At 39.7% G+C, this 27,105-nt stretch overlaps 1 protein-coding gene across 4 annotated transcripts in view; it reads right to left on the reverse strand.

Annotated features, from left to right (window-relative positions):
* acad8 (acyl-CoA dehydrogenase family, member 8) overlaps nucleotides 1–27,105 on the reverse strand; it is a 98,451-nt gene that overhangs the window by 54,772 nt on the left and 16,574 nt on the right. For 3 of the 4 annotated variants that reach the window (XM_048615583.1, XM_020517430.2, XM_048615585.1), the window contains 4 exons: nucleotides 12,402–12,511; nucleotides 8,336–8,412; nucleotides 7,900–8,037; nucleotides 5,597–5,732 (listed from right to left, as the gene is read on the reverse strand). In XM_048615583.1, coding sequence (XP_048471540.1) covers nucleotides 5,597–5,732; nucleotides 7,900–8,037; nucleotides 8,336–8,412; nucleotides 12,402–12,511 — 461 coding nt within the window. The remainder of the gene's footprint in view (nucleotides 1–5,596; nucleotides 5,733–7,899; nucleotides 8,038–8,335; nucleotides 8,413–12,401; nucleotides 12,512–27,105) is intronic. The other variant, XM_048615584.1, reaches the window with a different exon arrangement.

The raw sequence follows: 27,105 nt of genomic DNA on the forward strand, positions 1-27,105 counted from the left end.
ATGCTGCTTGGCCTGCTGTGTTCATCCAGCCCTGCACCTTGTTGTCTCGGATTCTCCAGCATCTGCAGTTCCTACTATCTCTAAGAAAAATCCCATTTGACCAATTACTTCCCCAGTCTGCAGCCAATCGTCAGTGAAATAAGAGTAGGTGTCAGCAACTAGGGTTCTCGAGGCACAGTAATCGTGTCCCTACTTCTGAACCAGGAAGCTTAGGTTCAAGTCTCAGCTAATCTAGAAAAATGTGATAGCATTTCTGAACATGTTGATTAGAAAACATTTAAAAAATGTTAATGCTATCAAGAAGCACTTCACAGAATCATCATAGAATCCCTACAGTGTGGAAACAGGCCCTTTGGCCCAACTAGTCCACACCGACCCTCAGAGCATCCCACCCAGATCCATACCCCCAATCTAGGCATCCCTAGATCCCTATGGGCAATTTAGCATGGCCAATCCACCTAGTCTGCACATCTCTGGACTGTGGGAGGAAACCGAAGCACCCAGAGGAAACGCATGCAGACACGGGGAGAATGTGCAAACTCCACACAGACAATTGCCTGACAGTGGAGCTGAATCCGGGTCCCTGGCACTGTGAGGCAGCAGTGCTAACCACTGAGCCTCCGTGTCCCTACACCTTAAGTCTGCAGCGGTTCAATTTCACCACAGATGCACAATAAATACTGTCTTAACCAGGAATGCCCACATCCCATGAATGAATAAAAACATCACTAAAACCAATGTTCTGATCATTGTCTCATTGCAGTTTGTGTGACCTTGCTGTGTGCAAACTGGGTGCCACTACATTGCAACACTTCCACAAAGTACTCCATTGGTTGTAGGGTGCCTCAGGATAAATATCTTGTGTTTGTGTACAAGTAAGCTTTAGGATTGCCACGAGGCAATTTTTCCCACTTATTCAGTAACAACTGCTCACAAATCCTTAGTTTGAATTTCAGTGGGGCCACTCAGCTCCAAAACTACAGCTTTATCATAATGTGGATAAAAGAGCTGAATTCCAAAGGCAAAGTGAAGTGCTTCTGTCATGATCCCAAATGATGGTACTTCTCGTCAAGTCAGATTCCAGAATGAAATTTGGCATGATAGAAATAACTCGACAGTATGGTGGTCATTCACTGAAATATAGATACTCAAGGGTGCAGAATTTCTTTAAGAATAAATCAGAAGTTTATTACAAAAAGAAAAACAAACCAAGCTATCTAGATATAGAACACAATTTGAAAGATCTCAAAACTCACAGGGAAACAAACTCACATCTTTTTCTCAATACTATCACATCAATGACTCAAATTTTAAAAAATTATCCCTCTGTCTTTAAGTCCAACATAACTGTTTCTCTTCACATCTCTCCTGTGAACTGTGATGTTGTCTCAGATGAATACTCACAACAAGGAAAGCTCACTATTTTTCTAAGCTTAAACTCCTGTCTGGAGGTTTTACCATCTAAACTTTCACCCCCAAGAATAACTGTACTTCTTCTGAACTGTTCTCTATTCCTCTATTGCGAGAAACAAATTTTGCCTCTGACCCTAGTCAGGTCTTCTCTAGAAATACGCTGAAAGTGTTCAATCTCTACAATTTCTAAGCTAAACTTATTCCATGATTATTCTAAGCTAACGCCTTTCAATGTTTGCTCGCCCACAGTATCAATCTGTCGTTTGTACTCCAGGCACTTATAGTCACCTACTCTCTGATTCATACTGGATCAGATCACTATAAAAGGACTGTCTGACTTTGTTTATTTAAAACCCTTTATAAAAGTAATCGAAACCCATATGCCACTACTTTGAAATCCAAACTTTAAAAATAATGTGTAATTTATATGCACCTTTTATTAATAATCTCCCCTCCACAAGTGGAGATGTTTGCTGACGATTGCAATTCCTACATCATTTACGACTCTTCACATACTGAAGCAGTACATGCCTGTGTGCAGTAAGACCTGAATAATATTCAGCCTGACATGCAAGCCACACCAGTGGCAGAAAACGACCACCTTCAGTAAGTGAAAATCTAACTATCTCTTCATGTTCAGTGACTTTGCAATTGCTGAATTATCAACAATGAAAATTCTGGGGCCTTCATCTCTTCTCATTTTGTTTTCTTCCACACAGACTTCAGAGGGTTATCATTGACTAGAAACTTAACCAGACTAGTCACTTAAAAGTTGCGATACAAAGAAAGATCAGAAGCTGGAAATTTGGCAGAGGGTATCTAATCTCCTGACTCCATCATCTACAAATCAGAAGTGTAAAGAGTACAGTTCTCTCGTTGGATGAGTCCAGTTTCAATAACCTTAAAAAAAAATCAATGTCTTCCAGGGCCAACCAGCCCTTTTGTTTAGCATCTAATCCCTATATTAAACATTAATTCCTACCAACATTGAGGCACACAACAGCAGTATCCATCATCCACATGATGCACTTGCTGAACGAAGATTTTTGTTTTGTTGCACCTTCTGAATCTTTGCACCCTAGAAGGGCACGTACCAGGAGATGTATAGGATGGAACTGGAGAGATTAAATAAATAAAGGTTCAAGCTTTAGCCATATATAAGCGAACCAATAAATAACATGGGAACTAGCAAAGAAAGACTTGTAGGCTGTCAAGGTTAGTAGCTAGCAAAAACTTTAGACAGGAAAAGGCAATACCTGCAAGGACTGTGGGAAACATGATAATTAAGAATGTTGAAGTGTGGAAATTATAATATCATTGTAATATGCATACTAAAATCTATACAAATCTGGATAGATTTCTATAATTCGGCAGAGCAAACTTTGACCCCAACGTTAAAGCTTCTGTCTATTCAAACATTAAATAAACAAATCGTTATTTGTTCCCCTGAGGAACCCTATCAATTTATCAAGTACATCCACACTGTCATCAAGATAGATTGCCATGACAGCATACAATGAAAACCATATAGTCTATCAAGATGGTGCCAGTACAGCAATCCAGTCAGTATACCAGATATCCATGGTCTACCTGCACACAATCTTGATTTAAACCTATTCCATCTCTGTTGCTGGAACAAAGTCCTAGAACTTCCTCCCTAATGACAATATAGGTATAGCTGCAACAAATGGACTACAAGAAAGCAGATCACCACAATTAACAACACTCTCATCTCATGAACAAATAAAAAATATCCTACCTTCATGTCCAATAATTACTATGCAAACTGGTTTGGTGTCAGCAAAGTTGGATACACTCTTTTACTTAGGTAACTTTTAATTACGGTGACATGCTGAGGTACCTTTAAGTATGGTGATCTAGAGGCGCCAGCTGATTCCTCAGGGTTGCTACTAGTTATTTTCTATCGATTTGAATACACACCCATTACTTTCTAACCAAATCCCTGCCCATGTCAATATCAAATGACTTCAGGGTGCCCAATTAAGACAGTTCCTTTATAGAGTCATACAGCATAGAAACAGACCTTTTGGCCCTCCATGTCTATGCCAACCAAAAAAAAAATCAAACTACACTAACACCATTTACCTGAACTTGGTTCATAGTTCATGCCCTAGCATTTTAAGTGCTCATTCAGATTCTTCTTAAATTTGCGAGAGTACACGCCTCTATCACCCTCTCACACAGCACGTTCAGTATTTTATCCCCCTCTGGATGAGAATTTTTTTTTCAAATCTCCTCTAAATTATTTACTCTTCACTTTAAAGTTATGCCTGGTCTGCCATGGAGAAAAAGATTCTTACAATCTACCCTGTCTATGATTCTCTATTTTGTATACCTCAATAAGATACCCCCCCCACGCCTCCTCGGCTCCACGGAAAACAAATCCAGCCTATACATTCTCTTCTCATAACATTTCATCCCAAGCAACATCCTGGTGAATCTCCCCAGCACTCTCTTTAGGGCAATCACATCCTTATGACAGTGTGGCAATACTGCACACAGTATTCCATCTGCGGCCTTACTATTGCTTTATAAAATTTTATCAAGACTTCCTTGCTCCTTTATTCTATGCCTCGGTTAACAAAGACAAGCATCCTGTATGCCTTCTTCACCACCCTGTATACCTGTGCTGACACCTTCAGCGATCTCTGGACTTGTACACCAAATCTACCACATAAGCTGATTTTTCTTTGATGTTACTGATATTCGTTAGACCTTTCCAAATCCATTGGGATGGAGGCCCAGAAGCCCGGGCTAATCTGGAGACATTGGTTGATATTGCATTACGGCAGCTGGTAGAAGCTGAAAACAATTCATAGAATCTGAAACACAAAGCTAGTCCCAGTGATGACAAATCAATAAATTAAAACCCATCTGGTTCGTTGATGTCCTCTACACACAAAGCACTCGATTAACCCATTCTAGCCTACATGTGACTCCAGTAAAGTGGTTAACTCTCAACTTCCCTCTGAAGTGGCCTGGTAAGTCACTCGATGACATCTATATCCCATAATTTAAAATGTCCACGCTGAATCACTGTGATCAGTTGGTGTTTACTCAAACGTATAGACATTATCTGTCTAATAACAGAATCTAAAAATTTAACCACAATGGACACTAGACTAAAATGCCTATGATGAATCGGTTATCCCTCCCCGTATATTTCAGAATGCTAGGTGTGTTATAGGTAATATATAAATGCTCTGAATACTTCAACCAGAGAAACCTGAGGTTTGTCATGAGAATTCTTTAGCAGGACAAAACTACAACTTAATTGTGCTATGTTTAACAGCATGAACAACACCTTCAAAATGCCATGTAGATGGACAGGCTAGGTCTCCCACATTGATGACTACAGGATCCCACCATTCTCAATTGGGAAGTGTCTAAGGGCATAAAGCAGCAAGATAGCCAATACAAATGTCATCCGGGCATCCTAATAAAATCAACCTTATAAAGTTCTGCATTTCAATTGGGAAAACAGTGCAGCAGAACTACCTACTTGGAGGCAAACGCTAAAATTTGTTGCTGTATGTTTTGAGGTCCAAGTATACCAAACTCATAACATTCAACAGGCTTAAAAGAAGTCAGAGATGTTGCAGTTGCAGGTGCTTGCTCAAAAATATGTAACTACATTCTGTGGACCATATGCCCAGGTAGCTAGCACTGACCAGATCCTGCACCCTGCCCGCTGGCACCAACCAGATTGCATGGCCTGGCACTGACTGGATCTTGCATCCTGGCAGCTGGCACTGACCAGGCCACATAAACTGCCAACTGGCACTGATAGGTCCCTATACCAGTAGCTGTCAATGGAACCCAGACCCTGAAGGCTGCCATCGATTCAATCCTGCAAACTGGCAGCTAACACTGATTAGACCTTACCCTGTGGTAGCTTACAACCTGACTTCCTAACTAACACTGCACCCACCAGCCATTTCAAACTGCTGAAGAACATCAACTGTTCTTTCGCCATAGATGCTGCCAGATTTGCTGAGCTCCTCTGGCACTTTTGTTATTTTTATTTCAGATTTCCAGTATCTGCAATACGTTTTTTTTTAGTTAAAGAATGGAAGTATTGCTCAAAATGGAGCCATCTGTTCAGTGAGGGAGAAGATGAACTGCCCATTGATTTCTTGAATAGTTTCTCAAGTTTTCTTACCAATGTTGATTCTTCCGCCATTCAGTCCATTCATAGCTATGGAAAATCCTTCACCTTCTTTTCCAATCAAGTTACTAACTGGAACAGCACAGTCCTCAAATATCACAGCTCGAGTTGGCTGAGAGTTCCATCCAATCTTAAATATTAAGAGAGAAATTGGCTTGCTCAGTTTACAGATCTACAATTTAGACCATATAAACTAGATGATTTTGTCATGGACTGAATCAACGAAGCAACCGAATTAAAGACAAAGATCCAACTCCTTGCTCACAAACAGGACAGAATACAGACAAAGACAAGACAGAAGATTAAGCTACTTGCATTGTGACTCTTGATTAACTTTTTATGAATGAATGATCACAGGACATGGGCATCACTGGCCAGGCCAGCATTTATTGTCCACCCCTAATTTCACCGGAGGTGGTGATGCCAAGTGGCCTTCTTGAATCACTACGGTTCATGTGGTATTGGGTGACCTAGAGTGCTGTTACTAAATTAAATATTTTTTATTTGTCCATTGGATGAGGGTGTTGGCTAAGCCAGCATTTATTGCCCATCTCTGGTTGCCCTAACTAAATGATATACTTGGGCATTTCAGAGGGCATTTAAGAGTCAACCACATTGCTGTGGGACTGGAGTATAATGTAGGTCAGGCTGGGTAAGGACGGCAGATTTCCCTTCCTAAAAAGCATTAGTGAACCAGATAGGTTTCTATGATACTGTCAACATCATGCTAGCTTTTAATTCCATATTTTTAATGAATTCAAATCTTATCAATTGCCATGGTGGGCCATTCAAACCATCATGTCTATACAGCTCCTGAAACAGCTATCCAGGTAGTCCCATTTCCAGCCCTATCTCTGCAGCCCTCTAAATTCATCACTTCCAAATATATATCCAGCTCTCTTTTGAAATCTCATATGGACTTTAACCCATGTCCCCAGAACATTAGCCCTGGGGTCAGAATTATTTGTCCAGTGACATTACTATTGCACACCACTTTCCCATGTTCAAGGATTTTGACCCAGCAACAATGAAAGAATGGCAATACAGTTCCAAGTCAGGATGGTGTGTGGTTTGGACCATAAATTGCAGATGATGTTCCCATTCATCTGCCACCATTGTCTTCCTAGGAGGTACAAGCTACAGGTTTGAAAAGTGCTTTGAAGGAACCTTGGTGAGTTGCTGAAGTGCATCAGTTATGGAGTGAGCAAATGATTAAAATGGTGGATAAGCTGCCAAATAAGAGGGCTGCTTTAACCTGAATGGCATTAAGCTTCAAGTGTTATTGGAGCAGTACTCATCCAGGCAAGTACAGAGCATTCCGACATTCCTGAATTGTGGTTTGTAGTTAGTGAACAGACTAAATCTGTTGAAAAATCCTCTTGTTTGACAAAGAGTTTAGAAAAAGGAGGAGGGAAAATTTTAATTTTGTTTGATGAGATCAGTTTTAAACATGAATCTACATTTCCTCCATTAAGACTAAATTGTGTATTCAACGTTTGGATAACAAATTAGTCATTGTATTAATTATTCCAAAGGTTTATACTACTTATTCCTCTCCAAAATGTTAGACGGTTGCACTTTTACAGACCTTTGATACCTTAGCTGTATCACAATCATACCAAAGCAAAACAAAGCCAGCACTCACGAAACCTTCCATGAAAGCTAGACAGTAAGCAACAAACTATAGAGAGGCCAATCCCTGTAATTCCCTAAATAAAGCTTTTTAGGAGGTATGTTTAGTAAGCTTGCAGATGACACCAAAACTGGAGGTGTCGTGGACAGCGAAGGAGGCTGCCTTAGAGTACAACGGGATCTTGATCAGATGGGCCACAGGCTCAAGGAGTGGCAAATAGAATTTAATTTAAATAAATGTGAGATGCTGCATTTTGGAAAGGCAAATCAGGGCAGGAATTATACATTTAATGGCAAGGTCCTGGGGGATGTTGCTGAACAAAGAGGCCTTGGAGTGCAAGTTCATTGTTCCTTGAAAGTTGAGTCGCAGTTAGATAGGATAGTGAAGAAGGCATTTGGTATGCTTGAGTACAGGAGTTGAGAGGTCATGTTGTGGCTGTAGAGGACTTTGGTTAGGTCACTTTTGGAATACTGAATTCAGAGGTGCAATTGGAACGGGGCAAAAACTGTACAAGTAATTCTGCTAAAGATTTGATGATATGTGTCAGGGTTATCCCATCCTCCTGGAGCAGAGGTGGTCCAAGTATCTACTCTACCAGAAGCAACTCTCATTCTTGGGCACCATGAGGAGTGAGTCCACTCTATTCCACATTGCAGCCTTTTACCTTTCTCTCTTTTTTGCCAAAGCTGAGTCCAGGTGTACCTTTCTCCACCAACAAACAGGAAATACCTTTGGGACCTTTGTCTCCCGTTCTGCACATCAAGACATATAGATCAGTGTCTCCTCCTCCACTGATAAAAGCCTGAAAAGTAGTCAGTTCCAATAATCAGCCAATCTGACAGGCTTGGCGATTCATGAACAGTGACATTCTCAAAGATCTGTTCAGCATGCAATACAAATGCACAACATTACTGCAATTATCAAATGGCCTTAGCAAACACACGTGAACATGTTTCGTTATTATTATAGAATCCATACAGTGTGGAAACAGGCTATTCGGCCCAACAAGCCCATACCAACTCTCCGAAGAGCATCCCACACAGACTCACCCCCTCACGCCATCCCTATAACCCTGAATTTCCCCATGGCTAATCCATTACCTTTGAACCATTGAGAACGTAGGAATCTCCATCCCGCCTTGCGGTAGTTATTAGTGAAGCTGCATCACTGCCACTTCCTGTTGGATGGAATGTTAAAATTATGTTACAGCAGCTGTCTGCTAATCACTTTCCAATCAAGCAAAATCCTGGTCAATATCCCATCAGTCCAAGAAAAAGATCAACAACTGGAGGCCCACTAGATAGTAGCAGAATCAGTGACAGGTGCCCCTTACATTGCCAAATACCAACAGCCAACATCTTTGAGGCAGGGGTATACTGCACAGTTAGCAAACATACAGAATTATTTAAGAATAAATTCTGCTGTGACAGAAGGAATCCATTTGACAGATCATGCTTGTACTGGTTCTGAGACAGAGCTATCCACTTTGTCCCAATGCCATATGCATACTCTTTACTCATGTATTTTAAAGTTTTATTTGTTAAATATCTACTCTCCCTTCATGAATAAGTCATTCATAATAACACAGGAACATGAGTAAGTATATCAGTCCCTCGAGCCTATTCTGTCATTCAAGGAGATCATGGCTGATCTGTGGCCTTATTCCATTTTCCTGCTTTAGGCCAATAACCCTTAATACCTTTGGTTAACAAAACTTTATCTATCTCAGATTTAAAATTAACAACTGATCCTGCATCCACTGCCATTTGTGAAAGAGCATTCCAAACCTCTACTACTCCGAAGATCTCTCCTGAACAGTCTAGCTGTAATTGTCAGACTATGCCCTTCTAGTTCTAGAATCTCCACCAGTGAGCATAGTTTATCTACCTTCTCTTTTCCTGTTAATATCCTGAAGGCTTTGATCAGCTCACCCCATAACCTTCTAAATTTTAGAGGACATAGGCTGAATTTGTATAATTTGTTCTCAAACCTAGACTTCAAGGGTTAAGTTGTCATTCTTGTGAACTCCCTCCAAGACCAATATATTCTTCCCACGATGTGCTGCTCAGATCTACTCTGAGTATTCCAAGTTGGGTTCGGCCAGAGTTTTGTATAAGTTCTGTATCTTTATACTTAAGTTCTCTAGACATAATTGTCAGCATCCCATTAGCCTTCTTGATTATTTTTTGCACATGTTCATAGCATTGTAAACACAAGTGCACCTGAACTCCAAAGTCTCTTTGGACATCCATTGTATTTAATTTCATACTACCTAGGAAATATTCTGATCTATCCTTTTCGCCCAAAATGGGTGACTTTGCACATTGAAATCCATCTGCCACAGTTTTGCTTCATCATCTAGTCTATCAATATCCCTTTTGATGCTATCATCTACATTGTTTACAATGCCACCTAACTTTGTGTCATCGGTAAACTTGGATAGATGACTTTCTATGCCATTACCCAAGTTGTTAATAAATAATGTGAACTATTTGAAGCCCTAACACAGATCCTTGTGAAGTCACATCATGCCAATTTGAGTATCTACACATTATTCCTACTGTCTATCACATGCCACTCAACCAATTTCCCAACCATATCAGTAATGTGCCCTCAGTTCCAGTCTCTTGGTTAACAATCTCTTACATGGGATTTCATCAACTATGTACTGGATGTTCATATAAACAATATTCCTCTGCCCACTACCTTAAACACCTTTTCAAAAAATTCAATGAGGTTTGTCAGTCATGAATCCATTCTGCCAGTCCCCGATTAACTGAAACTTTGAGGTGTTGTGTAACATCATTCTTAATTCTAGTCTCCAATGATTTCCCCAACACAGATGTTAGGCTTGCTGGTCTGTAATTTCCTGGTTTTCGTCTTTCAGCCTTCTTAAAAAGCAGAGCAACATGTGCAATTTTCCAATAAAGCGACTACTCTTGTATCTAGGGAACTCTGAAAGATTACAGTTGGGGCATCCACAATGAGATCCTCTATTTCCTTTAACACCCTCAGGTGGAAAACCATCAGTTCCTGGGGATTTTTCACTCTAATTCCATAAATTTCCTCGTTGTCAATGTTTTACTTATGTTAATTTTATTTAGACCCTGTCCCTAATCCATTATTAATTTTTCTGGGACTTCTGACAAACCATCCTCCTTTTCTTCTAAAAATTTGGAGACAGAGTAATTATTCCACATTCACAATTTCTCCACTTTCAATCCTTACTGGGCCAATGTTACTCCTGATCACCCGCTTTCCCATTATGTAACTATAAAATTTCTTCTTATTGACGTTGATGTCCCTGGCAAGGTTCCTTTCACGATCCCTTATAATCTTATAAGCTACTTTGCGGTCCTTTGATGGTCTTTGTATCTTTCCTATTCAGCAGGATGTGTGCTGTTTTTTGCAGGATACATTGCATCCTAGGTCATTCAGAGAGGTTTACTGAATAATCTTACAAACTTCCTTAGTTAGAGGTGTGGTGCCAGAGGACTGGAATATTACAAGTGTTTCACCCTTGTTGAAAAGAAGGAAGAATGGCCTGTCGTTCTCAGGTTTAATCAGTTTAATGTCAACACTGGGCTCTCAGAAAAAAATACCCTGACGAGCTGGAAAAGCATAGATGCATGATAGCTATAGCTAAACTAGCTATAAAATGCACTGCAGAAACTTGTCAAGGCTGCTTCAATAGCACCTTTCAAACTCTGACCTCTACCTGTCTAGAAAAAAAGAAGCAACGGTTATTGGAAATGCACCATACTGACTTGGAGCTACATCATTGGTCCTTTACTGGGGCTGGATCAAAATTCTGGTACTCTCTATCTAACACCAATGGAATGCAGCAGTTCAAGAAGGCAAAAACACCATACAGGAGGAGCAGCCATTTGACCCCTCGAATCTGCTCTGCAAATCAATAAGATCACGGCTGATCATACTGTGGCCTCAACCCCACAACCCAGCTAGTCAAGTCAAGGTGACTTGCCATTACCTTCTCAAGGATACTGAGGTATGGGCATTAAATGCTGGCCTTGCCAGTAAGACTCTAATAGCATAAATGAACAAAGGTAAAGGCCAATCACCAATTTGTTAAGATAAAATTATGCTTGACTAACGACCCTTTTTTTTAATGAGGAAGCAATGAATACGGGGAAGCACAATTTTGAAATCTTGGATGAGTAGTAGACTGTGAGGAAGATAGTAATAGTAGATTTCAAGAGGATATAGACAGGTGATGGAACAGACAACACAGTAGATCAATTTAAAACAAAGTACAAAATATGAAGAATGAAGGTAGGAAGCACTGTGGTATGACGAATGAAACAATACGATTTCCCCAATCATTTAGGGGGTAAAAATAACCAGGTCTTGAGATTTGTTTAAACTATCGGTTCTTCCATAACCATTTCATAAACTTATTGTAAAATCTACTAAGCCCCTCTCCCTCCTTTTGGCTCATTTTATGGTATTTTTATTTTTCATATCTTGTCCACTGCCTCTGCTATGAAAACAGATATAAATTCTCATTTATTCAGACTGATGTTTCCTTATTGACCATAACATTCTCCATTTGCAAATGGCTTCAATGTACCCACATTTTTCTATTTTCCTGAAATATTAATAAAAATTGTTACTTGTAGAATTAATATCGCCTACACATTTCTTTTCGTATTGCTATTTTGTACCTCATTCCTTTCTTTGCATCCATTGCCATTCTCTAGTCTTCCCAGTTCCCTAGTTTTCCACTTCTCCTTTTGGAGGAAGAATATCTGTTGCTTCTCCCTTCTTTCTCCTCTGACTCTTTCCAATGGTTCACTTGTCTTTTAGTTTCCAATTCTGATGCAAGGTGATCACAGGATCATAAATCATCTTTTCTTCCTGTTGATGCTGACTGGCTTGATGTTTAAACTGCTTGATTTGCAGTATCTGTAATTGTTTTTTTAAAAATGAGAGTCCTAATTTTTTTCTCTCTAGAACCTCCCTGTGCCTAAGCACAACTTGTAAACAAGTGTCCAACTGCAGACAATACCTAGCTCATACAACAAAGTTAGGGATTGAGCATTGAGTTGCAGGAATTCACAAAGGAGTACAGGTAAACCTCAAATGCATTGCTAAACTGGATTTAAGCGGTAAGTTTAAGATTTTTTTTAAAATTAAAAATCAGACCTGGCTCTGTAAGACAGTAGGAAGCACACTTCTCCATGCTACATAGTTTAGGGCAGTGCATATGGCGTTGCTCCTCACTCCCAAATGTGTCGATCATCCAGGCACACATGCTGTAAAAGGCAAAGAAAACAGCTGAAGCTTTAAACATAAATGGATGCTGTGCCATTAGAACCACTACATCATACACAGACCAGCCACGCTGCCCTAAATGCACCAACTTTCCTGATTAGATAAACATTTTGTCAAACTTCCAGTGCTCTCAGAATTAAGCGCCGAATAGGATCTGGGAGACAAATTCTGCAGCTTACGGTATAACATTACTTCTCTACTGCTGGAATGTCTGTTTCTATCAGCCTTAGAAAAAGGATAGTTTAGCACTCTACTATTATTCTGCCGCCTTTGAAGTCTGCTCGGAATGTCATCTACTTCTGGAGATCTTCACATATTTCAGCAAGAGTTTTAATCAGCATGGCTGAGAATGTTGAAAGAAATGTGATTTAATGGGAAACAGTGATAAAGGTACAGTTAATCTAATTTCATGAGTATAGACAAATCAAAACACTAAAAACAAAGCTCCTAATGTGTTAAACAATCTGATAAAAGATTTTCACTTAAGATGCTAACATGTTTTCTCTCCAAGGCACAAAACTGAATTGTTGGAAATTTTCATTGTTCATTCTGCCTTTGCATTTAATTCCAAGAAATCAAACAAAATTTGTTTCTAAGCAGGATTTCAGAGGAAGGAAATTTTTTATATATAAAGACTCACTTATACAGATATAGGATTGTAAAGAGAAACCGGGGAACTATAAACCTGTGAGCCTGACTTCGGTTGTGGGTAAGTTGTTGGAGATGATTACAAAAGATAGGATTTATGGATATTTAGAGAGGCAAAAAATTGATTAGGGATATTCAGCATGGTTTTCTGCAAGGAAAATTGTGCCTCACAGGCTTGATTGAGGTTTTTGAGGAAATTACCAAAAAGATTGATGGTGGCAGTAAACATTGTTTATTTGGATTTTAGTAAAGTTTTTGACAAGGTTCTCCATGGGAGACTAATTAGTAAAGTTAGGTCACATGGCTTTAAGGGTGAGCTTGCCAATTGGATACATAATTGGCTTAACAGCTGGAGATAGAAAGTAATGGTGGAGGTTTGCTTTTTGGACTGGAGGCTGTGACCAGCAGTATTCCACAGGGATTGGTTTTAGGTCGTCTTTTGTTTGTCATTTATATAAAATGATTTTGATGGGAATCTAGAATGCATGGTTGGTAAGTTTGAGAACGACACCAAAATTTGTGGCATTGTAGACAGTGAAGATGGTTTTCTAAGATTACAAAGGGATCTTGATCAAATGGGTCAATGGGCTGAAAAACAGCAGATGGAGTTCCATCTGGTTAAATGCGAGGTATTGCTTTTTGGTACAACAAACAAGGGTAGGGCTCATACAATTAATGGTAGGGCTTTGGGTACTGTTGTAAAACACAGGGACCTTGGGGCACAGGTACATAATTCTTTAAAGTTTGCATCACATATAGACATGATGGTTAAAAAGGCATTAGGTATGCTTGCCTTCATTGCTCAGTCGTTTGAGTATAGGAGTTTGGACATTACTTTGAGGTTGTACAGGGCATTGGTGAGGCCTCTTCTGGAATACTGTGTCCGGTTCTGGTCACCCAGTTGAAGGAAGGATATTATCAAGCTGGAGAAGCCTCAGAAGAGATTTGCCAGGATGATGCCAGGTATGGAAGGTTTGAGTTATCAAATTACTACCTGAATGGCTGTAAATTGGGAGAGTGGAGTGTGCAGCAGGACCTGGATGTCCTTGTGCACCAGTTGCTGAAGGTAAGCATGCAGGCGCAGCAGGCGGTAAAGAAGGCAAATGGTATGTTGGCCTTCATTGTGAGAGATTTTGAGTACAGGAGTAGGGGTGTGTTGCAGTTATACAAGGCCTTGGTGAGACCACACCTGGAATATTGTGTGCACTTTTGGTATCCTTTTGTGAGGAACGATGCTCTTGCTCTCGAGAGAATGCAGCAAAGGTTTACCAGGCTGATTCCGGGGATGGTTGGTCTGACGTATGAGAAGAGTTTGACTAGGTTGAGATTGTTTTCACTAGAGTTCAAATGAATGAGGGGGGATCTTAGAGACTTATAAAATTCTAACAGGACTGTACAGGCTCGATGCAGGGGGGATGGTTCCCTATGATGGGTGTGAGCAGAACCAGGTGTCACAGTGTGAGGATTTGGGGTAGACGATTTAGGAAAGAGATGAGGAGATATTTCTTCACCCAAAGAGTGGTGAGCCTGTAGAATTCATTACCACAGGAAGTAGTTGATGCCAAAACATTAAATGTATTCAAGAGGCGACTAGATATAGCATTAGGAGCGAATGGGATCAAAGGTTATGGGGAGAAGGCAGGATATGGCTATTAAGTTGGTCAATCAGCCATGCTCATGAAGAATGGGGGAGCAGAATCAAAGGGTAGAATGGCCTCCACCTGCTCCTATCTTCTATGTTTCTATGTAAAGGCTGGAACATTATGTTCACTGGAGCACAGGAGGTTGAGAGGTGACCTGATAGAAGTTTATAAAATAATAAGAGGTATAGATATAGTTGATGGTAAATGTCTTTTCCCTAACATGGGGAATTTCAGGACTAGGGGCACAATTTTTAAGGTGAGAGGAGAGAGATTTAGAAAAGAGATAAGAAGCAAATTTTTTACACAGAGGGTGGTTCACGTGTGGAATGAACTTCCTGAGGAAGTGGTGGATGCAGGTACAATTACAACGTTTAAAAGACATTTGGCTGGATACGTGAATAGGAAAGGTTTGGAGGGATATGGGCCAGGAGCAGCAGGTGGGATTAGTTTAGTTTGGGATTATATTCGGCATGGACTGGTTAGTCCGAAGGGTCCATTTCCTTGCTATGTGACTCTACCACTCTATAGGCTTCAGACAGGGCATCTGATTCAGTCTGGTATTGACAATCTTAACCTACAATTTGCTGCTTATTACTACAGAATTTGAATATTGCTGAAAACAGAGACATGCTGCCAAGTTTCACATCTTGCACTCATCAGGACAAATACAAGAATGTCAAATTTCAAACAATCACAACAATTCATACTAAAGTAAGCCATCATTTAAAATTATGTCTGAGTTCCTGAAAATCATGACAGTGAACTGCAAGTTATCATTGGAATCAATGTTAAAACTGGAACTAGGTTCCTTCAGATATCTCTTGCCCAGAAATAAAATCAATATAGAAGTTGAAATACTATCTTGAACATGTGTAGTACAGTGCATTCATGGTTGAAATAACTTAACAGTATAAAAGAAATCACTATATATGAAAGAAATACTGTACATTCAAGTACTTCAGGGTATTTCACAGAAACATTTTTATAAACACAAGTTGAAATGCTGAATATTCCTTGATGCCTACATTAATGTTTTTATCCATTCACAGGATGAGGGCTTCGCTGGATAAGCCAGCATTTATTGCCCATTCGAGAGGGTATTTAAGAGTCAACAACATCGCTGTGCGTCTAGAATCACGTGTAGGCCAAACCAGGTAAGGATGGCAGTTTCCTTCCCTAAAGGGGATTAGTGAACCAAATGGGTTCTTCCAACAATCAACAATGGTTTCATGGTCATCATTAGACTCCAGATTTCTATTGCATTCAAATTCCGCCATCTGCCGTGGAGTGTTTTGAACCCAGGACCCCAGAACATTATCTGGGTCTCTGGGTTAACAACCTTAATTAAAACAGCCTTTAAAATATAAATGTCAAAATATAGAGTCATAGTCATAGAATCATACAGCACAGAAATAGACCCTTTGGTCCAAGCAGTCCATATGAATATAATCCCAAACTAAACTAGTTCCACCTGCCTGCTCTTGGCCCATATCCCTCCAAACCTTTCCTATTCATGTACTTATCGAAATGTCTTTTAAATGTTGTGTTTGTACCTGCATTCATCACTTCCCCAGGAATTCATTCCACACACGAATATCACTCTCTGTGTAAAGAATTTGCCCATCATGTCTTTTGCTCCTCTCACCTTAAATATGTGCCCTCTAGTCTTGACATCTCCCATTCTAGGGAAAAGATAATTACATTTAACTCTACCTATACCTCTCATGATTTTATAAACTTCTGTAAGGTCCCCTCTCGACCTCCTATGCTCAAGGAAAAAGTCCCAGCCTAGCCAGCATTTCTTTATAACTTAACCTTCCATACCTGGCAACATCTGGTAAATCTCTTCTGAACCCTCTCCAATTTAATAATATTCTTCCTATAACTGGGTGACCAGAACTGGACACAATATTCCAGAAGAGGCCTCACTAATGTCCTGTACAACCTCAACATGTCTTCTCAACTCCTATACTCCTTAGAACCTTTATGTAAGGAACAATACACTCAGCCACAACAGTTTTAGATTGACCGTTTGCACTATTTGCACTATCCAACTCACAAGTAAAACTTGTGACATTAAATAATGAAAATACTTTATGAATGATTTTAAAGCAAACCAACATTAAGTGGGGACTTACTATACAGGAGAAAAGGGTGTTAAACCATTGTCCAGAAGACTCTGACCAAGGTACCGACATGGAGAAAACAATTGGAAACTACAAGCTCCCCAAGCTCTCAGGTAATTCAAAACTAAACTTAACCTTGAACGTATTACTTTGGTGGCAGACAGCACGTCCCTATGTATGAACGTATGCCGCTTCTAGAAATACAAAAAAGCAACATTCCAAGATTAACTGATTATTCCACATTGGTTGTTGGTATCTTCAGCAAGTGTTGGCTCATCAAAGAATCACATCAAAAAGTTGACGCAGGGTGAACATTATCTGCACGCTGCCTACCAGAAACAACCAAAGGCTGATTGATCAGCCATTTGTTACGACATACAGCCTACGTATCTGGCATCACACTGACGCTGAAATTCACGCAAAACGTCCCTCAATATTGTGAGTAGGCAGAATGTGGTCATTGAGGGTAATTTTTTTTAATACATTGCCCATGATAAAGGCATCGCTGACCAGAAAACAATTTATTGCCTATCCCCAATTGTCCAGAGGGCAATTAACAGTCAACCACACTGTTATGGATCTGGAGTAACATGAAGGTCTGATCAAGTAAGGATGGCAGATTTCCTTCCTTAAAGGACACTAATGAACCAGATGGATTTTTATGACAATCAACAATAGTTAGGTGATGACCATTAAGGCAGCTTTTTGTTGCATTCAAATTTTACCATCTGCCATGGAGACAGCTGAACCCATGCTCCTGGAACATTACCCTGGGTTCTAGAATGCTAGTCCAGTAACATTACCACTGTGCCACCACCTTCTCCAGTATTCCATCAGTGGAAAATACCACTTGCACAGCCACTGTAGAGTATCAGCGTAGAATGGCTTGTTTATCCTGTTGTTAACTATGAGATACTTTTCCTAGTGCATGAAATTTGAGCCATACCAAATACTTGTAGGTTCAAAGATGATACTTCTTAGCATGCAAAAGTCTTCAGCGCTATCGTTATAATGTTGTCAGGGCATCTGTAATGATGGGGACATGAGGAATAAACTGATTGTCCATTCAGCACTGCTGGCTGAAGATGGTTGCCACTGTTTCAGCCTTGACCTCATTATTGCCAAGACTGCTGTGCTGTTTATTGCAGAAGGTACCAACAATTATAGATTGTTGTCAACTGTAGCGCCACCTGTTACTGCATCAGTGGCTGAACAGCATGATGTTCTGTAAGGTCTGACACTTCTTTAACCAGCCTTTTGCTTTTGGTTGTAATTTTTGCTACTCTCCCTACTGCACAGAATCCCTGTTGCTCACAATCCTATCTGCTCTACATTGGAGCGATCATACACAGATTGGGCGACCCTTGTACAAAATATTTCTGTTCACTCCATCAGTATAATCTCAAGCTTTCAAACACCAACAGATTTATATTGATCCATATGTAATTTTAATTCTCCACCTTCCTCTCTGCCCTCAGCTAACTAGAGTTCCAATAAACTCAACTTAAACAATAGAGAAACCATGTCTTTCAATCAGAAATTCTAAAGTTTTAAATTCAACAATTAAGATCTCTGTCCTCTGGTTTCTTTTATGTCTTTTTAGGTTTTGGTTTTACTTTTTTTTTGGTTTTCTGGCAACAGCTGTTCATCAGTCTTCATTCACTCTTTCTTATTGTTTTTTCACTTGTCCCATTATCCCTTTTGTTGTGTAAGCTTTTGATCCATTGCTGACCTACCCTTTCATTCTTTTTCTCCAATGAATTCCTTTCACTTTTTAAAAACATATTACATTTTTAACTTCTTCCCAATTCTGTGAAAGTTCATCAAATCTATATCCCTCTCCATTGATGATGCCAAATCTGCTGGGCCTTCACAGTACTTTGTTATTTTGGAATCATTGGTGAGACTCAGTTGCAAGTGCAGTTATTTTGGTCTAATAACTAGCTGTATGAAGTACTAGATGATAGGCCTAATGATAGACTTAGATAAAGCAATAATCAAGCCAAAGTCAGAGCACTGTTTGCAGGTCTGGGTGCTCATTATTGCCATATGTTGATGGAAAATGTAGCGAACAGCAAAACTTTGAGACACAAGGAATATTTCCACAAATTATAATCCCAGCTGATGTTAATACTGGAAAAGTAAAATCCAAGATTGAAATCTGGCTTGATAGATCACGTTTTGTCTTGGTTTTAACAAAGTGGTTTCGTGCTGAAAGAGATGCAATGTTGTAAATTTTGTTTTGACAATAAAACATAAGTTAATTACAGAAGAATTAAAATAAAGAACAATATAAATCAAACTATCCACATAAAAGTACTTTTTAATTCACTTGTGGGACGTGACTGTTGCTGGCTAGTCAGCATTTATTCTCTGTCCCAGTTGCTCTTGAAAACGTGGTGGTGAGCTGCCTTCTTGAACCACTACAAGTCCATGTGCTTAGGTTGACCTACAATGTCCTTAGTGAGGAAACACTAGGACTTTTACCCAGCAACAGTGAAGGAACAGCGACATACTCCCAAATCAGGATGGTAAGTGGCTTGGAGGGGAACTTGCAGGTGCTAGTGCTCCCATGTATCTGTTGGCCTTGTCCTTCTGGATGTAAGTGGTTGTGGCTTTGGAAGGTCCTGTCCAAGGATCTATAATCCCATTAATCCCAAAGCACTCTGCTATACATTGAAAAAAAAATCAACAACCCAATACAGTACATAAACCCTCTTGAACAACACCCAAAAAAACACACCTTCCACAGTACTCATACCAGATTCTCTGTCTCTAAAGACTTGCTAGGTTTAAGTAATTTGTGACTTTAACTTCTTTACACTTTTGGTCTGAACCATCACTATGTGTTCTATATCTAGTTTCACTGTATCTTTCTCTTCTTGGTAGTAATGATTGATGTAGGCATCTTCATCCAAGGACTTCATAGGACTGATTAAAACGATAGTCAGCTTGAAGCAAAATCTCTCTAAGCTATGGGTGTTTCCTTAAATAAACTTCTCAACTTTCTAAACTGGAGCTCGTTTCACCTTGTGCAATTGTAAAACCCTATCAATAAACACAAAAGATCGTGAATTCAAACGAACTATTTTGAAATAAATCATCATGGTCACCGAAACACTTAGAAATCAATAAACTTCAGATACACAGAAAAACCCATTTATCTCACTAACAGAATCCAGGAATCCAAAACTGCAATAAGATGATATTAAATATATATCAGACAGTTTACATTATAGTCTACAAAACCAAAAACAAAGGCATTTACTAGAGGTTTTCAAAACAATGAAGGATTTTGATAGTGAACACACAGGCTATTTCTGCTCACTGGAAAGTAAACGATGAGCAGTAATCTGTTTACTGGAGGATCAAAAGAAGTTAGGAGAAATTTATTTAGTAGAGGATTGCAGTATGAAATATACAAAGACACAATGATCCAAAGACATTGTATCTTGGATGTGAAAGTATATAAATATTTAGTTATTCGGTAGGACAGAATGGATGCAGCATGGATCTTATTCTTCTATTCATTTGTGGGATGTGGGCATCGCTGGCTGGCCAGCATTTATTGCCTGTCCGTAGTTGCCCTTGAGGAGTTGATGGTGATCTGCCTTCTTGAACTGCTGCAGTCCACCTGCTGTGGGTTGACCCACAATGCCATTAGGGAGGGAATTCCAGGATTTTGCAGCAGGTCCTGGGATTGCAGCCTTACTTAAAAATTTATTGTGGTTTTGTTACAGTTATTACATTTCACTAATAAAAGATTTTTATTTATTTTGCATCTTTAACATTAAAAAACCTAAAAACCAAACAAAAATAATCATTTTTTCCAAATTGACTGTTTTTGAGTGAACAGCCGAAGTTCTTTTTTTATTCTAAATTTAGAAGCTAAAAAATCTATGCGCGTTTTACAAATGAGAAAAACATTACAATTAACACTTGCAAAGTAAAAAAAAACTACCTTTAAAACGTGTATTATTGTTTTTAACGCTTATAAAATTAAAATAAAAAAATTCAGCCATTCACTGTAGGCCTCCGAAAACCTTGTTTCAAAAAAAAAATCACAATTAACACTTGCAAATGGAGCTTTTTTTTTAAAAACGAGCTTTTTGGAGGCTCACAGTGAACAGATGAATTTTTTTTATTCTAAATTTAGAAGCTTAAAAAATACCAGATGCTTTTTAAAGTGAGTTCTTTTTAACATTGCAAGAGTTTTTATTGAAAAGCCAAACCACTCTTTTTTTAAAATAAGGAGTTGGGTTTTCGTTTTGGGGAGTCTTGCGTGTGGTCAGTTTTGGAGAAGATTTTGTTTTAAAATTCAAGAAATTAGACTCCAAACATAAACCCATACACATCAAAACCGGACATGACAGTACTCACCATAAAGGACTGGACAGTATAAATTCCAAGTGGAGTAGAATAACATTGCTTCATCGGAGGCTCCACTGATGGTGTCACCTAGCATGGTGACGAAACGTCTGAACAAACACAAACCAGCTTGGCGATCAAGTCAACAGATACAGTGCATGCACATGTTTTGACTGTAAAGAACAGGGCCCTGTGTATTGATATATGTAGGTTCCATTATGTGCAAGTGTGTCACTGTGAATGCAAATGACAATCCTAAATTGGCCAGCATAATTCTCTTGAATATTGCCCAATCCTGGACAACATCCAATGTTGGGCACCATGTTTTGAATTTTGCATGCATGGACTGATTGGGCATTGTCAGCACCCTACTTATTGCAAACGGCCAAGGGGATTTTCTGTTTGATAACGTCTGCCAGTCTTTGGGATTTATGGCTTATATACCAAGCATTGTGCAGGCACTAAAATTCAAATACCACCTTACTCAATTATATGTTAGACAGAAGATCTTTTTGGCATGATGGCAGAGTTCTGTCAGTGGTGGACACCACTCTGGTGCTACTGAACATTAGCAGCATGAAAGAGCTAGCTTCATCTGTTGTTCAAACTTTTGAGCTATGTTGCACTTACAAAGTAATTCAAGGTATATTGGGCACTTTTCAAGGCCATGAATGACTGCTTTAGGACCATCGATGAGGCTGTATGATATAGAATATAGAAGAGTTCAGGAACAGGCCCTTCGACCCACCATGGCTGTGCTGACCATGATACTATCCTAAACTAATCACATCTGCACACATATGTCCTGTATCCCTCTATTCGTTATCTGCTCATGTGTCTAAGTGTTTCTTTAATGCTTCTATCATATCTGCTTCTACAACCTCCAAGGCACTTACCACCCTTTTAAAACAAAACTTCCCTCACACATCTTCTGTAAGCTTTCCCCCCCTCGCACCTTAAACGTTTATAACCTGGGAAAGAAACTCTGACTATCCATCCTCTCATCATTTTATATACTATCAGGTCACATTTCAGCCTCCAACGCACTAGCAAAAAAAAAACTCAAGTTTGTCCAACCTCTCCTTATAGCTAATACAGGCATTATGCTGGTAAACTTCTTTTACGCCCTCTCCAGAGCTTCCACATCCTTCCAGAACTGTGCACAGTACTCCAAATGTGGAATGACTAGTGTCTTATACAGTTGCAACATGACTTGCCAACTTTATACTCAATATCCCGATCGATAATAGCAAGCAGTCTGTATGTCCTCAACACCTTATTCACTTTCATTGCCACTTTCAGGGGGATATGGACTTGCATCCCAAGATCCCTCTGCTTATCAATGCTCTGGCCATTTACAGTATACATTCCTCTTGCATTTGGCTGCCCAAAATGCATCACCTCACTTGTCTGAATTAAACGCCAAATGCCATTTCTGACCTACTTTCCAGCTGAACAACATTCTGTTGTATCCTTCATTATCCGTCAGGATCCACAACCCCACCAATTTTCATGTCATCTGCAAACTTACTAAGTGGACAACAACAACATCCAAATATTACAAACAGAGATCTCAGCAGTGTTCCTTGTGGAACCTATAATTTCCTGGATTAATGTTGTTGCCCTGATGGAACAAAGGAGCAACATTAACTATTCTCCAGTCTTCTGGGACATCGCCTATGGCTAAAGAGGATGTAAGATCTTGGTCAAGACTCCAGCAAACTCATCCCCTTGCCTCCTTCAGTAACCGGAGATTAGATCCTGGGGACTTATCTACCCTAATGTTTTTCAAGAGATCTGACATCAACTCTTCCATAATATTTACATGACTTAGAACATCAACAAATCCCTTCCTAAACTTACTATCATCCATGTCTTTCTCTTTGATGAATACAGATGCAAAATACACATTAAGGAATTCACCCACCTCCTCTGGCTCCCTCCTTTGTCCTTGAGTAGACCTACCCTTTCCCTAGTTACCCTCTTGCTCTTAATATGCATATAAAATTCCTTGGGATTCTTCTTAATCCTACTTGTCAAGAACACTTCATTGCCCCTACTAGCCCTCCTAATTTATTTTTAAAAGTTATTTTCTGCACCCTTTATATTCTACAAGGGCCTTGTTTGATTTCCGTTTCCTAAAACTTATGCACGCTTTTTCTATCTTTTTAACTAAACTTACAAAATCCAAGGTTTCCAAAACTTGCTATCCTTAAGTTTCATCCTTATAGGAATATGCTGGTCCTGAACTCTGGTCTTTTAAAAAACTCTCACACGTCATATGTGGATTTACCTTCAAACAGCTGACCCCAATCCAATTTTTCCAGTTCCTGCCCAACATTGTTGTAACTAGCCTTCCCCCAGTTTAATACTTTCACTCGAGGATCAGTCTTACCCTTTTCCATAACTATCTTAAAACTTATGAATTATGGTCACTGTCCCCAAAAATGCTCTCCCACTGAAACTTCGATCACCTGGCCAAACTCGTTCTCCAGTACAATGACCCGATTCCCTAGTTGGAATATCTACATATCGTTTCAAGAATCCATTCTGAATGCACCTAACAAATTCTGTCCCATCGAAGCCCATGGCACTAAGGGAGTCGGAGTCCCAGTCCCAGAAAATTAAAATCAACATTATCCCAAAATCCTGCTGTTTTGCATCTTTCCATGATCTGCTTACATATCAGTTCCTCCAATTCCCACTGGCAATTGGGAGGCTTATAGTATATCACTATGATAGTGATTGCATCTTTCTTATTCCTAAATTCTGTACCTATTGCTTCCCTGTATGAGCCCTCAAAGATGCCCTCTCTTACTACAGCTGTGACATTTCCTTAATCAGTAAAGCAACTCGTCCACCTTTTTTCGATCACACCTGGAACATTTGAACCTTAGAATATTGAGCTGCCAGTCACAGAGTTGTACAACTTGGAAACAAACCCATCAGTCCAACTTGTCTATGCCGGCCACATATCCTAAATTAATCTAGTCCCATTTGCCAGCATTTGGCCCATATTCTTCTGAACCCTTCCTACTCATGTAACCATCCAGATGCCTTTTAAATGTACCCAACTCTACCATTTCCTCTGGTAGCTCATTCCATACACACACCATCCACTGCATGAAAATGTTGCTGCTTAGGTCCCTTTTATAACTTTGCTCTCTCACCTTAAACCAGTGTCTAATGTGACAGACATCTTTTGTTTCATCTTTTTTTTTTTAAAAAAGCATTTTTCAAATCAACTAGCTCTGTACCACCACCGAACCCACTCTGCTTTCATCTTTTCTTTTTTCAAAATTTCATTTTTTTTTCTAATCAACCTGTTCAGAGGTGTTATTTCACACCTCTGGAGTAGATGGGACTTGAACTCAGGCCTCTCAGTCCAGGCATAGGGTTATTACCTCTGTGCCACAAGAGAGCCCCATTAAATTACAAGTTCAGTGACATTACCACTGTACCACCATTTAACCCACTTTGCTTTCGTCTACGTCCCGATGCATGATAAAAACCAGCTGTGTAACCTAAAATAGAGAAAACATTTTTAAAATAGTCAGTAAGTCACAAGGTGGAATTTAGATAGCCAAGCAATGCTCCAGCTAATACTGGAATGCAGAATAACAAGACATTCAGGTCAGTTGCCGATCACAAGCTACAAGCTTTGTTTGCATTATGATACAAGACTTAAAACCAATATTGACTTTCCATTTTTGTCATCTATTGATTTTGACATCGTCCCTTTTTATGCCTTGAAGCCCAAATCAGTTGCATATATATCCGAAAGTAATTAATTTAGAGGGCTTTAGAGATTGGGCTGGGGAATGGTTCCAGCTGGGTAGTTCTTTCATGAGCCAGTACAGACATGATGGGCTGATTGGCCTCCTTCTTTGATTCTATTTATGATCCATCCACCTGCCCAGCTTCATATTCAAAGTCTAAATCTAGAATTGCGCCCTCTCTTGTTGGGCTTATCACATGTATGGCTAAAAGAGTTCCTTTGAATATGGGAGAATTGTGCTGTCTGTGCTTTCCACACTTTGTATACTAGGTGATATTTGGGTAAAAGTGTATAGTACAGAAGAGGCTCTTCTGATCATCAAGGAGTTGAAGTCTTTATCTATTATTGCCCTTTCCTTTTTGCACACAAATTTGCCTACATATTTGAACTAACATTTGATTGTACACACCTAGGTGTGTGGCTGCCTTTTTTTTTGGTTCTGAGCTCAACTCATACGGTAGGTTTGATGCCCTGCATTTCCCATGGCTAATCCACCTAGTTTACACACCCTGGACACTATGGGCAATTTAACATGGCCAATCCAACTAACCTGCATATCTTTGGACTGTGGGGAGAAACCAGTGCTTCCAGCGGAAACCCACGCAGAAATGGGGAGAATGTGCAAACTCCACACAGACAGTCACCCAGGTCCCTGGTGCTGTGAGGCAGCAGTGCTAACCACTAAGCCACTGTGCCGCCTATCCTCATGGCTATAATTACTGTACATTCCCTCCTCATGACTATAATTGGTATTTTAACCATCAATATTATGCCCTGACCTTTTTAATCCTCTTCTCTACCCTGACCGAAAACTATCCAGGGACGTTGAGCTGTGATTTTTGCTTTTCTTTAAGCAAAGTTATTGTTATAGCAATGATATCATCCTGCTATGTGTCTATCTGCCCTCAGCCCACTGGCTTAATTTGCAATACTCCTTGTATTTACATGTATACTTTTAATACTGCCAAATTCCTGTGATGTACACTTTGTAACCTGTTTCCTTTGTCTTTCAGTCAATTGTTAAGTTTCTGCCTCCAATTGCCTGCTCAGAGCTTAGTTAAGGCATCCATTCCCTTCCAATTAGTTTAAATCATTCCTAACAACAGTGCCAAATTTCCCTGCAAGGATACTTATCATGGTTTGTTCAGGTATAGACAGTTCAGCTTCTACAAGTTCCACCTCCCCCAGAACAGGTTCCAATGCTCCAAAAATCTGATGCCCCATCCTCCTATATCAGCTCTATGTTCAGTTGGTCATTTGTCCTGTTTCTATGCTATAACGTGGAACTGGGAGTAATCCTGAGACTGCACATTGAAAAGCAGGGCTTCTAAATCTCCTACATAGCTCTCTGAAATCTGCTTTCAGGAGCTTGACCGCATTACCATCTAAGTCATTAATACCAACATAGGTCATAATCTCCGGCTGATCACCCTCCCTCAGACAGCACATCCATTATCCTGGCATGAGAGGCAACATACCATTGTGTAGTCACGTCTACAACCGCAGAAACACCTGTCTGGTCCTGGAATATGGAATCCCCTGTCACTATTACTCTTCCAAACATATTCCAATTCCCCTGTACAGTTCAGTCATCCATGTGTCACTGACATAGAACTGGCAGTACTATCCTGAGGAACCATCATCCTCACCAGTATCCAAAATGGAATACTGATTAGCATGTAGGGTAAATTCAGGGGACTCCTACAGTTATGCTGTTCTTAATGTCAAAGGCCCATATCGGGTAAAGCCATGATTTCTTTTAATTTAACATAAACCATCAACTGTTCACAATATGGTCCTCTTTACAATGCGGAAACCAAACACAGCCTGGGTAACCATGCTACAAAACACCTCCATTAAGTTTGCAAGTGTGACTCTGATCTTCAAGTAATCTGTAGCTTTGTTATCACATAAACTTGCCTGCCCTTAGCCTACTGCAGTGTTTGAATGAAGTTTAACGTAAGCTTAAGAAACAGCGTTTCATTTGATTAGAAACAATGTCCTTCTGAACT

The sequence above is a fragment of the Rhincodon typus genome, chromosome 32, assembly GCF_021869965.1.
Source record: "Rhincodon typus isolate 14 chromosome 32, sRhiTyp1.1, whole genome shotgun sequence".
NCBI classification, from domain to species: Eukaryota; Metazoa; Chordata; class Chondrichthyes; order Orectolobiformes; family Rhincodontidae; genus Rhincodon; species Rhincodon typus.